The 15,450-nt window shown below is 38.8% G+C and overlaps 1 protein-coding gene across 1 annotated transcript; it reads left to right on the top strand.

The window, feature by feature from the left end:
- Nucleotides 1–1,983: 1,983 nt before the first annotated feature.
- On the top strand, nucleotides 1,984–8,303 carry LOC120572772 (cytochrome P450 3A27-like). The gene is made up of 13 exons (XM_039822201.1): nucleotides 1,984–2,203; nucleotides 4,125–4,218; nucleotides 4,303–4,355; nucleotides 4,453–4,552; nucleotides 4,762–4,875; nucleotides 4,976–5,064; nucleotides 5,232–5,380; nucleotides 5,470–5,597; nucleotides 5,717–5,795; nucleotides 6,420–6,580; nucleotides 6,729–6,955; nucleotides 7,041–7,203; nucleotides 7,325–8,303. Exons 1-13 carry the CDS (start codon nucleotides 2,133–2,135, stop codon nucleotides 7,424–7,426), a joined length of 1,530 nt encoding a protein of 509 aa, XP_039678135.1. The 5' UTR covers nucleotides 1,984–2,132; the 3' UTR covers nucleotides 7,427–8,303.
- The last annotated feature ends 7,147 nt before the right edge of the window (nucleotides 8,304–15,450 follow it).

The following is a 15,450-nucleotide window of genomic DNA, read 5'->3' as shown; positions in this document are numbered from 1 at the left end:
AACTTGTAACCTTGGAACTAACCCAGAGACACTGCCAATATAAAACGTCTCCTTTTCACAAGCCGCCACAAGATGGCGCCCTAGTGTAATGGGAGGAACCTGATGTTTACAAGTGACACTCCAACAGTGGAAAAAGAAAATAATGTGCACTGAATACAATATAAATGCAACGGAGGGTTTCTTATATTGTCTAGACTCAGGTTTGGCTGTAAAATAGAGACTTCCAATGCTGGAACCAAGACGGCACTGCACATCTCACTTTATTCAACCACAACACAGGCCAAACCAAACACATACCACACTTTATCCACTTCAGTTTTCCCCATCACAAAATTAAATTTTAATAAGTTTGTTACTCACGTTACTCTCTTTTGTGAAAAATGAACGCTTGCAGACAAGAAGACAGCTATAATAGGCCTAGTTTAGCTGCTACTGATCTAACATCGCAGGACATTGTGGGTGCTACCGTATATATCACAGTGTAAATGCAGGTGCATTCTAACTACTGTATATGACAGACAGCCTATTTTTCGCTCATCGAAATTAAAGACAAAAATGTAGTGGTGAGTTGTCAATTACGTGCAGGTGTAAAGAACCTATGCACATCTAAGAGTAGCAATCAAATCTTATGAAGCACCTGTTGAACATGCTTCGATAAAGCTAGTAGCGAAAGACCCCAACCCTACGGATGCCGAAGGCACCACTCCATGCAAACAACCAAAGCTAGATTTTACACAGACTGCAGTGCTGCCGATAAGCCAAGCAGAGCTGAATACATTGATTGCTAGGTATCTTGTCGATAACATGCATCCTCTGTCAACTGTTGATTACAATAAATAGGTCAAAAATTGTTATTATGTTTGTTGTGTTTGACTATTCAGTACTGTTCATATTTACATTTAAAAGGCAGACATAAAAGCATGCCCGTATTATCCATAAGGGCAAGTGGGCCAGTGCCCAGGGTCACCAATCATTCACAACCAGTGGGGAGCACCAGATGACACAAGCTTTAACAATATTTTTCGGAAATTGTTATATTCTTTTGAAATTGTTGAAAGACAATAATTACTCGTTTATGAACACTAATTTCAGAACAACAATAATAATAATAATAATTCATTACAAATTAATCAATATTACATGACCACTATCACTTCCCCTCCCCAATCTGTCAGAGTTGAGTTGGTCCACAAATACGCGCAAATGTATAATTTGGGAGATGGTGGGGTTTTAACAATAATCAAAAATGGCCAGTTTAACCCCCCCAAAAAAATCTTATCATAATGATGAAAGTAAAATATTAACTTTTATAAAAATAAGATCCATAAGAAATTTTTTTTCAAACAACCCCCCCCCCCCCATATATATATATATATATATTTATTCATAATTCAAATTTATAGTCCAAAGAGAAAACGAAGCAAGATCACAAAAAATAAACAAAAAATAGTATTATTTTACTACGCTACTAGGAAAAATCATCCCATAATTAAATGTGAAATGTAAAAGGTTAAATGGAAATACTTAAATTAAAATCTCAAATAGAAAAAAAAATTAATAATTTTATTTTAGCCTTTCCCCTTTATAATTTTTAATTTTCAATTTGACATTTGATCTTTTTGAATTTTATGTTTTACATTTGACATTGACATTTTAAGATTCACCTTTTACATTTCGATTTAACATTAAGCTTTTTATTTAGAAGTGACAGGTGTCAATTTAAATAATAACACAAGAAGCATGAAACCCGTTTTACTAAATGTTACGTCTGTGAGGGCCAGCACTCAAACAAATTCCTCTCTGGCTGATGGGCTGTCAGCTCTGCTGGGGAAATGTCCGCACATGCTGCAGAAAAGCTCATCCTTATTTACACTGGATTCCAAGAAAACTTTCCACATCCCTTCGCCTTGCAGGAAAACCAAAACACGCGAGCCATTTCTCAAAGTCAAGGACCACTCCTACCCCCATACTTGTAGCCTAATCTACGCCTTATGTAACCAAATGCCTTCCGGGAACAGAAAAAAAGGAAGTAAAAAATGATCGACACCGCTATGACGTTGTGTTACTGGAATGTTTTCCAACTGTAACGTGGAAGTGACTGACTCCAGTCGACATCGTTCACAGGAGCAAACATGAGCTTTTTTCCGGAGTTTTCCATAGAGACTTGGACTTTAATAGCACTTGTCATCAGTCTAATCGCAGTGTAAGTATGTGGTGTTGTTTATCTCAGACTTTTAACATGTTACATAGCCTACGTTTCAAAACAATCACGGAAAAAAATCCACACAAAAGCCTAAACATTAATTTCATTGTTTCGACTACTTTTGTGACAGTTACGTCTGGCTGTGTGAGGTTTTTTTTTTTTTTTTAACTTGTTTTGTGTTAATGTGAAGTGAAGTCTGAAATCGCGAGTTAGCTGTGCAGTGTGGGAACTGCCGCTTGTTATGTAGCCTAAATGTAGAGCAATTCAAGTCAGTGAAGAAGTGCTATTCCCATTACTTCCATAATTAATCCAGGAAGTGTCCCTCATCCTACAGGACCGGGGTGAAGTTAGTTTAATGTTTGACTTAAATTAGAAAAATTAGATAAATTAGAAACAGTTTTAAAGCGAAGAAATTCCACCTAAAAATTGAATTCACACGATACAACTCAGCTTTGTAAATGTTGACAATTAAGTTATATTAGCCTACAGCTGACAACATACATATATATACTTACATATACTTACATATACTGGCAACAATAAAAAATACTAATAATTTTTGACATAGCTTACATAAACTAATACATCTTAAGGCATTTATTTTATAATTTATTTAAGGCTGTAATGAAAACATACACACTGGTTTAGTCTATTTTAAAGTGAAACTACCAATTTTTTTTTTTTTTCCTCACACCCATAGTGCATTAGGTGGTTGTAAAAAGTTTTGGTCATGTGAATGCCAAGCCACATAGGTTCATTTACTTATTCTGACTGATGAAACCTCTTGTCAACTGGGCGGAGTTATGATTGCAATCATACAATGTCACTAGGCTCCATGTACTAATAAGTATTACAAAGCTGTAATTTGACTCACCTAAAAAGGTGCAAAGTGCAAACAGGAAAGCCAGTAAACCTCTATTTTTACACTCCCACACAGTCCTGAGAAGAGGTCTAATCAGCCAAAATGTGACTGGTCAAGCACAGATGTAGCTAATAACATAATTAATGCTGTATTACATTTTAATAGACCCCTTTTCACAGCAGATATTTGGACGTGTCATAGTAGAAACAACAGAGGTGTAATTAAAAACTTTAATGATAGCTGCATTTCATTTTGAAAGTATTGGGACACCTTAATGGAACCAAGCTTTGTAACAAAATGACATAAACCTGAAACCTCAAAATTTCATGTTGTAAAAAAATGTCTATTACCTCAGCTTTTCGAGGTAACAACTTGTTAAGGTGACAAGATTTAAGTATCAAATTAACCCCAGCAACTTCTCAAGCTACGTCTGCTCTTTATGCTGTGGTCAGTATGCTCCAACAAAAACAATGCAGGTGAACCAATCAGCGTGGGGTACACAAACGTTGATTATGTAGCAGCACTAGATTGTGATTTGAGAAGATTTTATAGCTGATGACAGCTGCTTTCTATGTAACAGATGAAACGGCTAACTTTGATCAGCCACCTCCGAAGCCTAGGGGGTCATATAGTAGTTACAAATTATGTTTGGAGTACCAACTTATGATTACCATTTCAGGGAATGTGAAACACAACTTGACTCATAACATATAACGTGGATACTTATTGAACCATTAAATCACATAAGGGCTATACAAATTAAATTGCCAATTTAAGGGCAGGCAGTTGTATAATTTTAGGGCCTTCTGATAATGTTTTGCAGGATTGAATGTTTTTGAATATACCGTTTACTACTACTCTTTTGTGTTGAGTCAAGAAAATTAATGTATATTTTCCGTTTACGTATGCTAAAAAACATTAGGCAGTAAAATAGAAAATCTATTCAAAGGCAAAGCATGAAAGCAATAAAGTCTGGAGGAATTTCACAAAATATTAGGAGGGTAGATTAATTGACATGACATAACACTTGCATTTTTGGTCTCTGCTTTTAATTTTCAGATATGGATATGCTCCATATGGCTTTTTTAAGAAAATAGGCATCCCTGGACCCAGACCTTTGCCCTTTATTGGGACATTTTTGGAGTACAGAAAGGTGAGACACATTTGTTAAATTAGTACAGTGATCTCGGCTGACACTTTGATACCTTTGTCACTCATCTCCTATTTTATTCTTTAGGGCATCCACAATTTTGACACAGAATGCTATCAGAAATATGGAAAGGTGTGGGGGTAAGTGTGTGTGCAAAATATATTATACCATATGTTTCTCATGGAATGCTCCAAGGCTGTAACTGACTCGCCCCAATATCTGCTATTGGATTACAAGACTGTACGACGGAAGACAGCCTTTACTGGCTATAATGGACACAGCTATGATCAAAACAATCTTGGTTAAGGAGTGTTATTCTGTCTTCACCAACAGACGGGTGAGAAAAATCCACTGTACGAGCAATGTCACAAGTTAATACCTCAACACTACCTTAATCGGAGAAAATAATGTAAACAAGGCTTTTTGTGTGTGTGTGTGTGTGTGTGTGTGTGTGTGTGTGTGTGTGTGTGTGTGTGTGTGTGTGTGTGTGTGTGTGTGTGTGTGTGTGTGTGTGTGTGCATGTGTGCATGTGTTTGTGGGGGTTAGGATCTGGGCATAAATGGACCCTTGCGTGACGCTGTATCAATAGTAGAAGATGAGAAGTGGAAGAGGATTCGCAGTGTACTCTCTCCATCGTTCACCAGCGGACGCCTGAAAGATGTTAAAGCACACTGCAGCTTCAACATATTTTAAATAAGAAATATGTCCATGGTTCCAGAATGTTAATATTTATATTATTTTGTTATTTACTTTTGGGCAGATGTACACAATAATGTTGCAGCACTCAAGCAATCTGATCAAGAGCCTTCACATGAAAGTAGAGGCGGATAAAGTCATAGAAGTTAAAGAGTGAGTAATGCTCTTGTTTGTGATGAGGGCACAGACTCTTCATTAGTATTATTCAGTTCCGGGAGTTGATTTTGTTATTTGTGCTGTTCAATAAATAAGAAACATTTCTTATCACAAACATTTGGTTGGCTTAAATTTTTTCTTGTTCCTACATTACTTTTTTTCAGAGTATTTGGACCTTACAGTATGGATGTTGTGACCAGCACTGCCTTCAGTGTGGACATTGATTCCATCAACCATCCATCTGATCCTTTTGTAGCAAACATTAAGAGAATGGTCAAGTTCAACTTATTGAATCCCTTACTTGTACTTGTGGGTACGTATGTCAAACATTGTGCTCTGTGAGGAGTACGTCTACCTTCAGCCATGAATTAACAATATATTTTCTATTCGTTTTCATTTCAGTTCTGTTTCCATTCTTGGTGCCAATTATTGATGGAATGGGTTTGTCATTCTTCCCTGCTGAAGTGTTGAATTTCTTCTTCAACTTTCTAAAGACGATCAAAGCAGACCGGAATAAGAATGAGCACAAGGTAACATATACAGTGTACAACTGCAATGGATTTGTTTGTTAGATTTTGTGTTCATAACATTTCCCTTGAACACAAACTGAAAAATCTAAATGGGATTTCTACTTGTTTTTGTTTTGCAGAACCGAGTGGACTTCATGCAGTTGATGGTGGACTCTCAGATGTCAGAGAAGAACAAAGAGGATAAAAGCCCTGACAAAGGTAAAGAAAGAAACCAGATGGAGAAATTAAAGTTCATGGTTTTCATTGTAGTCATGGATGAAGGGTCAATTTCAGGAAATCAATGGTCACTTTGTTCCCTAAGAAATAGCCATTGCTTTTCAATGTTCTCAAGTTAAATATCTTCGTAATCCGTGTATTATGTGATGTTTTGCTTACTTTCATCACCGACAAGTAAAAATGGGACTTTGCAAGGAAGTAGGATAACGTCTTGTTGGGCAACGGCAGTTAACTAACTGTTGAAGTCAAACAAAGAATCAGGTTAAATAATCAGGTGGAGGATTCATGATGTGATGTGCCGTCTTGAAGTTCCAGAACTTTGCAAATAATATTCAAGCTTGTTTTAAAAAGCTCCAGAGCGTTGTCATCATTTCCAGTACAGACACTATCTTTTTCCAGTTTTAAAATGAGAGACAAAGACCAGTGGCAACCCACTGAGCTAAATAACCGTCCAGTTAGATGGACAGAATGGTTCATGTTGAGTGAATGAAGGAATGAATGGCCAATGCCAAGCTTATGCATTAGGAGCCTTTCCAGACCACAAAGTTACCAGCTATAATATTGTGACAGTGATACTGGTTTAATTATGGTGTGTTTGTGTTACAGGACTGACTGATCATGAGATCCTGTCTCAGGCCATGATATTCATCTTTGCTGGCTATGAAACCAGTAGCACCACACTGGGATTTATAGCCTACACCCTGGCAACCCACCCTCACATCCAAAAAACCCTGCAAGAGGAGATTGATGAAACCTTCCCAGAAAAGGTTGCAATATATATATATATATATATATATATATATATATATATATATATATATATATATATATATATTCTTTAACTGTAATTAATTAATTTTGTTATTATCAGCAACTGATTATGTGTGACCAACTAAAACATACTTTTTACTCCAGGTTCGGCCAACTTATGAAGCCCTGATGCAGATGGAATACTTGGACATGGTGATTAATGAGGCAATGAGACTGTACCCCGTTGGTAATCGATTAGAGAGGATCTCAAAGTCTTCTGTGGAAATTAACGGTGTGACCATCCCTAAAGGAACTGTCATAATGGTACCAGTTTACACTCTCCACCGTGACCCTGCTTTGTGGTCTGAGCCTGAGGCCTTCAAGCCTGAAAGGTACATTAATGAATTAATGGCAGGCTAAAGTCAGATTATATCCAATATTAGTCTTTTGGCTAATCAACTAAAATCTTTTTTTCAGGTTCAGCAAGGAGAACAAAGACAACATCGATCCATATGCCTTCCTACCCTTTGGAACAGGGCCAAGGAACTGTATTGGCATGCGATTTGCTCTCTTGATGATGAGATTGGCCATAGTGGAGATCCTTCAGAACTTCAGCTTTGTCACGTGCAAGGAGACAGATGTGAGAAGACATTTTCAGTATTTGTGGTCTTAAGATAGTCTTTTTTTTAACGTGTGATTGGATGAGATCGCATTTGAGTTTTGGTAGGGCTTCATTTGTGACACATTTCTTGTTTTCCTAGATTCCAATGGAGCTGGGAACAGATGGATTTACATCACCCAAGAATCCCATCAAACTGAAGCTGGAGCCCAGAGCAACCGTTGCTGATCCTCTCTCAAGCTAACTCTGATTATCTGTAGCAACTAACTTTCTTTTTCAAACCAATCTACAGCATAGCAGTTACATTTAAAACAATTGAAATAGACAGTCTTGTAGAACTTGCATCCTTTCAATAAGTATTTCAATAACATATTTTACTTTGCATTACACAATTCCAATAAGAAGACTGTAATGCCTAGCCAACAGCTTGGCTTGGTTCTACTAAACAAACCACTACTGATATTTTTGGCTTTCTCATTCACTGATAGTTTAGTTTAGTTTTGACTGAAATTTGATTCATTCTGCATGATACTCTACAATTCACTGATGGCATTACAGCCGTTCTTACAATCACATTTAATTTTTTTCATTTATATAATGAAAATGCTCACATATTATTTGGTCAGTGTGTGGTCTCGCTGTTTTGTCATCTTTTTGAAATGGGTGTTCACAATCCTTCAGCTGTATCTAATTTAGTTATCTTGCTGTATTTTTAGACAGACTGGTTGTCCTTAGTTAAAAAAAATGTAATGGCAGTTGTGTACATGTCAAGGTACTTGTACTTCTGGAGTATTTACATTTTATACTTTATACTTCTTCTACATTTACAGTAATAGGTAAATATTATAGCTACTCAACTCTACGATTACTTGACAGCTATAGTTGTTTTTTCATACAAAAGATATGATCCCTTTATAATGTATGATGCAATGTTACATTTTAATATAGTATACAGTATATACAGTTGAAATTAGATCCACCTGGAGCCACCTCTAGCTCACCTGGTAGAAGTGTGCCCATACAAGCTGAGTCCTTATCCCCTCTCTCTTTCTCTCCACATTTCCTGTCATTCTCCAGCTGATCTATGATGAAGGCAATAAAAAAATCTTTCAATTCAAACATTTCAATCCAAAGTTACACATTAATGCATGACTAATATAAACAAATGCATATAATACAGTTTTTTTCCTTCGATTGCCTAAGCACTATTTTGAAAATTGACCAGTTTTTCCACCACACACCCAATTAGCAGAAGACCTCAGACCCTTTGCAAAATGAAACACTTGCAAAAAACTATACACTAATTTATAAAAAAAAACATTTTGTTGTTTCATATGACTTAATTCTGTTTGAACCAGTTACACAGTGCTGTTGCTAACCTAAAACACTTAAAACACAATTCTACTTCTCAGTGATTAGAGTACTGTTAATGAAGTACAGAGAGAAAATGCAAAAATACAATAAGATCACCAAATACTACACAAGACCAATGCTGCAGACTGAGGAAAATATAATGTATTTCACTCCATATACCCAAATCAGTCAACATGTCAACATGGAGAAACACAACAAAACATGTCCCAGTTTTCATGCTACTACAGTAGTGTGTATAACACTGTTAGCTCAGCAAACAACAGACGAACATGAAATACTGTATCCACTACAGGTTAAAATTACAGTTAAAAAAAAAAGATCTGAAAAAAACTGAAAATACAGTACAGAAAATACTAGACTTACCTGCTGCATTTTTCTAGTGCTTAAACCTGATTGGTGTATCTACTATTAAGCAATCATGTGTTTACGCACCTGATGGCTGGGTTTCACAGATTGGCTCACAGGTGTGGTAATATGACAGTCAGTGCTTTGGAATTGCAAGGAAGTGACAGCATGATATACTTGTGTGTTTAATGTATAGGCCTAGTGTGTTTAGTGTTTTGCAAATCACGATTTTTCTGCATGCGACTACCTTTTCTTTTGATACTTTAATTACATTTACAGAATAATACTGTGCCGTCTTCGGTATTGCTCTATACACTGACAGCCAGCTAAACTCTCTCCTAACATCAAGACTCTGAAGACAGTCGTTCACACGTCCACAGGTTTAATGACGTTGCAAGGAAAGTGTGAAACTGCTGACAGACTAATCAATTCTATGATAGCATTTAATATACAATATAGCCTAATGTTCAGAATGTAATTTCATCATTTCAAATATTTCCTTTCTACCGTTACACCATATAATTCAAGACATGTTTAGGCTACATGTAAACAATATTCATTCATATATGAATAGGACCGGCTACACTCGTATATGAGTGTAGCCTGTCCTATGACTTATAGTTGCCTAGCAACCATGCAACGTCAGTCACAGCACCAACGCTGGCGATCACGGACATTTATATAAACATGACACAAAATAACACTGACATCAAACTAATGATCTATGAACCTATAGCTACATACCAACGATGCTACTCCAGGCATAAGTGTAGGCAAATGTAGCTGTAGTTGGCTTGCTACATTACATTACAACCATAAATCACTGAACCGTTTGTTTCTAGCGTTTGTTCACTTCCTAATTACGGCTCACGCGACATAGTGGTTATCTGAGAGTCTTAAAGTGACAGCAAAGTAAATAGAGAACTCATTAAGACTTGAGGCAAATTAACTTCTTACTTTTAACAGCTTATTTATAACAAAACAAATACTTTTCCATAAGAAATATTTTGAATGAAGGATTTTTTTTTTTTATTGTATGGTTAATGTTACTAAAATAAAGAATCTATACTTCTTCCACCAAACCTAGGCCCCTAAGCTACGATAGTTGCCATTTGTGATGTCATGTTACATCAGCGGGAAAAATACAGATACCAGCATAGGCTAATCTCACATGACAAAAAAAACACCAACAGTGGCACAATGCACATTAAACATGTTTGAGTAGAGGCTGAACCTTGACTGAAATACGCCCTCATCGAGTCTCACGTGTAAAAGGGGATTTACCAGTAGGCCTGGTGTGTACAGAGGTGAGAATGACATAAAAGCTCCACTGTGTTAACACTATTGTGGAAATCTTAACCTTTCAGCCACAATGACTGCGCACATTTTTTAACAGATCCTTTCACAAAACATCTTGTCTATCAGGTTTATGTTCCTACTTTTCAATATGGTCGAGTCTAAAAAGGTAGTAGAGAAAGAAAGAAGGAGATATAAAGAACAAAGATTAAACTATTCAATGTCAACCCTCTATTATATTTCACTGAATAGCTGGCCTAGTTTCAAATGTTAGGACAGGGGCTGAATCCCACTATGACACACACTCCCATGTTATAAAACCAGCACTTCCTGCTTCACTGTTTTAAATCATGATCTCCAATGTGGCAGGTTAGGTGTCAAGTAACGAAGTACAAATACTTTGTTACCTTACTTAAGTAGAAATTTTGGGTATCTATACTTTACTGGAGTAATTATTTTACAGCCTACTTTTTACTTCTACTCCTTACATTTCCACGCAGGTATCTGTACTTTCTACTCCTTACATTTTAAAAATAGCCTCGATACTTATATTTCAGTTCGGCTTGTTTTCATTCCGGCTCGTCATGTTTCAAAAACACACACACAAAAATAAACTATCCAGATGATCGCTCCATCCGGATTGAGTGAATTTGATTGTGGTTGGATGAGAAGTATAAACATAGCTGATCTGACACCCTATTGGTTTGTACGTGATCCATCACACCTGCACAGACCCTTTTATATATGTCAATGCACAGACCGGTGATGATACGCCACCGGTGCTTTAACGACCGTTATCTACCGGACCGAATAGCAACACGGATTTCGTTGCCTTATTTAGGTGTCACTTAAATGCCTGCGCTTCTCTCTGATGCTCCGAAAACGGACGTTAGAGGAAACCAAAACATCGCCACACGGGACGCTAGTTAACACTACAGTTGGCAGCAGGTAACATTGACATATATATAATGGACCAATAGACCCCGTTGCTCTGGAGAGAGACCAGTGAAGGCCATTAGAAGCACTTTTCCGGTGATCACTTGCTTTACTACGCAGCCTCCAACTGACAGAGACAACGTAAATGTGACGTGAGCAACGTGTCTGAAAGTGTGAAATCTTCTGGTAGCTGTGCCAAGAGAAATCTCAATCATTCCCAATCAATCAAGAGACGGAGAGTGTAGGTATATGTAAGGAGATAACATAGGCACAGGCTAATTACTGATCACTAACATGCTAGTTAACATTAGTAATTAAACCTAAACAGATAATGGAAGTCCAAACTGCCTGTGAGCTTCTCCTGTACTATACGGTAATTCCTCTACTGTGCGACAGTAAGTCTCGTGGTTATGACACAATCGTTAGCCTATTGTTATAAAAGCGTCTGCTACGGAGCCATATAGCGAGGTACAAGGTAATGGAGCCTTTTATACATTTCAAGTCGTGTTTCTTTAGAACTAAACAACGGACAAATAGAGTCTTTAAACATTTCTGATGTTAAGTTATTCTCTGTCAAAGTGGCGCCAAAATGTGTGCTAGTCACTGGAATGCTAACGGGAGGTGATCTCTTTGTAGCGTCAAAATGGCGCCATAGGAGGTTCGAGTTCTGAAGCGAAGCTTACCCCCTTGGCAGGTAACGTTAGCCTAGCGTTAGCTAGCAGCTGGAGTAAAGTGTAAAGTATTGAGTTGTACGTGTTTCAGAATCTCTGAAGAAGGAGAGGCTTGGTCCAAATGAAGGGTTAACACAAAGATTTATTAATAAAAATGATAAGTCAAAATACAGAGAATTACGCTGCAGCGGGCCTTGGAAATAGTTGCTTAACCCTTAAGTTTCCACATCTATATCGCCCCGAATCACCGTTGCCCCCCTGCTTTATTCCTCCAATCCCAGGGGCGGTTACTTTTCTCCTTCGTGAGTAAGAGCCTTCCTCATAGGCTCTTTGTTGGCATGGTGACAGGTTGGACGCGTTTTGTTGGTTTCTTCACTGTCCAGTTAGGAAGGGCATGCTCTAAATTCTGCACCCACAGATCAATAGGATCTATCATGCAGATGTCGAGTCTTTACAAGTTTACAGGAATTAACATTCTATTGTCCTAAGCCAGACTAAAGTACCAGGGGGTTGGAGACTGATAGAGGCAGAAGATTATTTCCTGCTGTGTGTCAGAAGGTTTCTCTTTATATGATAATAGTTGGTTTTAACCTAATCAATTTAACCAAAAACAGGAAGAGAGGGGGAGAGGAAGGGTCTGTCTTTACCTATAGTTAATAGAGACAAAAGGTGGTGACTGTGTTAACTAAATCAGTCTCGACATTAGCAGTTATATACATTCATTCCTATTTTCATAACCCGGTTACAGCATACAATTTATTACTTAAAACATAAAACATACATGGTTATAAAAAGCAGCACTGTTACAACTTTATTTTACTCAACAAAAGTAAAAAGTAAAGTGCTGACCGCTAAACGGTGTAAAAGTGTGTCTGTATTTCACTGGAGAGGAGTCTGACGCCAGACTGTAGCTGCCGTTGTCTGAAAAACACAGAAGAGATGTGTCACCTTTTTCAGCCCTTCTGAGTTTGCAGGTATGATTTTAATATAACATTATTATAGTCATATTATTTTGTCCCCACGTTTTGGGGTTAAGCTTTTGTCCTTAATGGCATTGTTTCCCCCTTACATCAGGGGTCTTCAACCGTAGGCGCCGATACCGTGGGTGCTCAGGAGCTCGAGCACCCACGGAAAATACTGAGCACCCACGTGTGCCAGACTGCCAGTAGGCTACATTCATTTAAAACAAAAAATTGCAGTTGGTGCTAAGTGGAGCGTCTGAAAACGCCTCTTTTAGTGACCCCCCTTCTATCCCCCCACACGCATCTCCAATATTTACCCGTGTTTTACCTCTTCCCTGGTTATGCAACTTGTTTTTTAAGCTCTGATAGAATGAATCTATCTCTATTAATCCAGTTTGTTACGATGGCCAAGCCCACTACATCATGTTTAGGCCTATAGGCTACTAGACAGGTGGCATTGATTCTTCATTTCCTGCGGAGCTGATCGCGGTTACGTGTCAGTTAAACTTCTCATCTCCAATCCTAGCTGTATGGCCCTTGGCCCGTGCCTCCCTAGAAATGTCCCTGGCCACCCCTGTGCCCCCCCCCCCGTGCTGACCAAATAAAAAGAGTGTTGATTTATTATGATTTTACACGCGAGCGCCAAAGGCGGAACTAATGTGCGACGCAACGTTCTACACGGGTAAATTAGAGCGCCGCACCCAAAACACTGTAGCCTGCCTTCCACGCCCATAGACATAATAGGCTCGTTCGAGATGAGCCAGATCTGCGCAGAATCGATCACCGGCGATCGGCGCCCAATGCATGCCGGTTAGATTTGTGTCCGACTTGATCCCGACTTGCTCTGACGTCATGCACACGTGGGCAACGATAATCTCACGAGACCAAGGCGGCCGCAGTTCTGAGACTGTAGGCTCGTTCGAGATGAACTGCGCCTCGCCTGTAAAGTAGACGAGAGCAGGCGGCAGCAGCAGGGGGCGGTGACAAAAGTCCGCTCTCAAGTCGGACAGTTTTCCAGCTGACTCCAGCAGCCTTCAGGCTGAACAGGAAGTGACAGAAACACGGTGGTCCGATTCCGATTTAATAAAATGTTATCAGACCCCTATATCAGCTCCTACACAGTCTCCAGTTGTTTTTATTATGACAAAGTAGCTGTCAAAATTCTCTACATGTGATCTGTTGCTGATTTTAATAAACAACAGACTGTAGATGATCCGTAATCTGAACAGATTTAGTCTCTCTGACTTTTAAACACAACTATCAGCCACACAACATGTGTTCTGTACAGAATAAGCTTTTAAATCAGACAAATCACAGTTAAAATCCCTCCGATTGAAAATCAATAAAAAGTTTATATAAAACGTCATCATGTTGAGTCGATTCTGAACCAATCAGCTGTTTGATCAACTGAGAGGCCGGCGTTTCCCAGCATGCCCTGGGTCCGCCTGCGTCCGCCTGGCTCTTGCAGTTGGTGAAAAGCAACTGCGCTACCTGCGTCTCAGAACTGCGGCCGCCTTGGTCTCGTGAGATTATCGTTGCCCACGTGTGCATGACGTCAGAGCAAGTCGGGATCAAGTCGGACACAAATCTAACCGGCATGCATTGGGCGCCGATCGCCGGTGATCGATTCTGCGCAGATCTGGCTCATCTCGAACGAGCCTGCAGGTAGCGCAGTTGCTTTTCACCAACTGCAGGAGCCAGGCGGACGCAGGTGGACCCAGGGCATGCTGGGAAACGCCGGCCTCTCAGCTGATCAAACAGCTGATTGGTTCAGAATCGACTCAACATGATGAAAAACTGGAAAACTGTCCGACTTGAGAGCGGACTTTTGTCACCGCCCCCTGCTGCTGCCGCCTGCTCTCGTCTACTTTACAGGCGAGGCGCAGTTCATCTCGAACGAGCCTAATAGCTACTCTTGGAGAGAGGAGCCCCGATTTCTCCTGTTGCAAGAGACTGCGGTCAAGCCAGCCGACACTCGGATCTCCGTGGTCAAATCAGCCGACACTAAATTTGTAATGCGCTCTTATAACGGTACGCGTGGTAAATGCATTCAAACGGCCCAGATCGAGTAGCGAAGTTAGGGAGATGTTAAACATGGGACTACTTCCGGTTTTGAAAATAAGGTGTTAATACAACGTACATTTAAAAACTAGATTAATGGATTATATTCACCTTAAGTAAAATATATGTAACCTGTGCCTGCCCTTTATACAAAAAATAAGTAAATTGTGAAAGGAATGTATATTTTGAGTTTTACAAGAATACAACATTAACAAGGAATAATTCCAGACAATGATTTTTGTCAGGGGACACCTCTAACTGCACCCATATTTAAAATCAAGCAATTAAACAGTATAAATTTGGAGATTTTAGGATCTAGGATAAGTAAAAGTCCCATATTTATAGGGTAAAATTAAGTCAAATCTGAAACTTAGGGTGCCATAAAAAGACTTTGGTCCATAGTTCCAGGCATTGACTGATATATTTGAGTACAGGGCATCACTTAATACTATCATACTGAAAATCATACAATTTTACTGTATAAATATGGAGATTTTTGGAAGCAAAGTCCCATATTTGTGCTGTAAAACGAGTCAAAATATGAAATTTGAGGTGCCATAAAAAGACTTTGGTCCATAGTTCCAGGCAATGACTGACATAGTTGAATACAGGAAATGTGGGAC

Source organism: Perca fluviatilis, chromosome 14 (assembly GCF_010015445.1).
Source record: "Perca fluviatilis chromosome 14, GENO_Pfluv_1.0, whole genome shotgun sequence".
NCBI lineage: Eukaryota > Metazoa > Chordata > Actinopteri > Perciformes > Percidae > Perca > Perca fluviatilis.
This window is presented reverse-complemented; position numbering and strand designations above follow the sequence as displayed.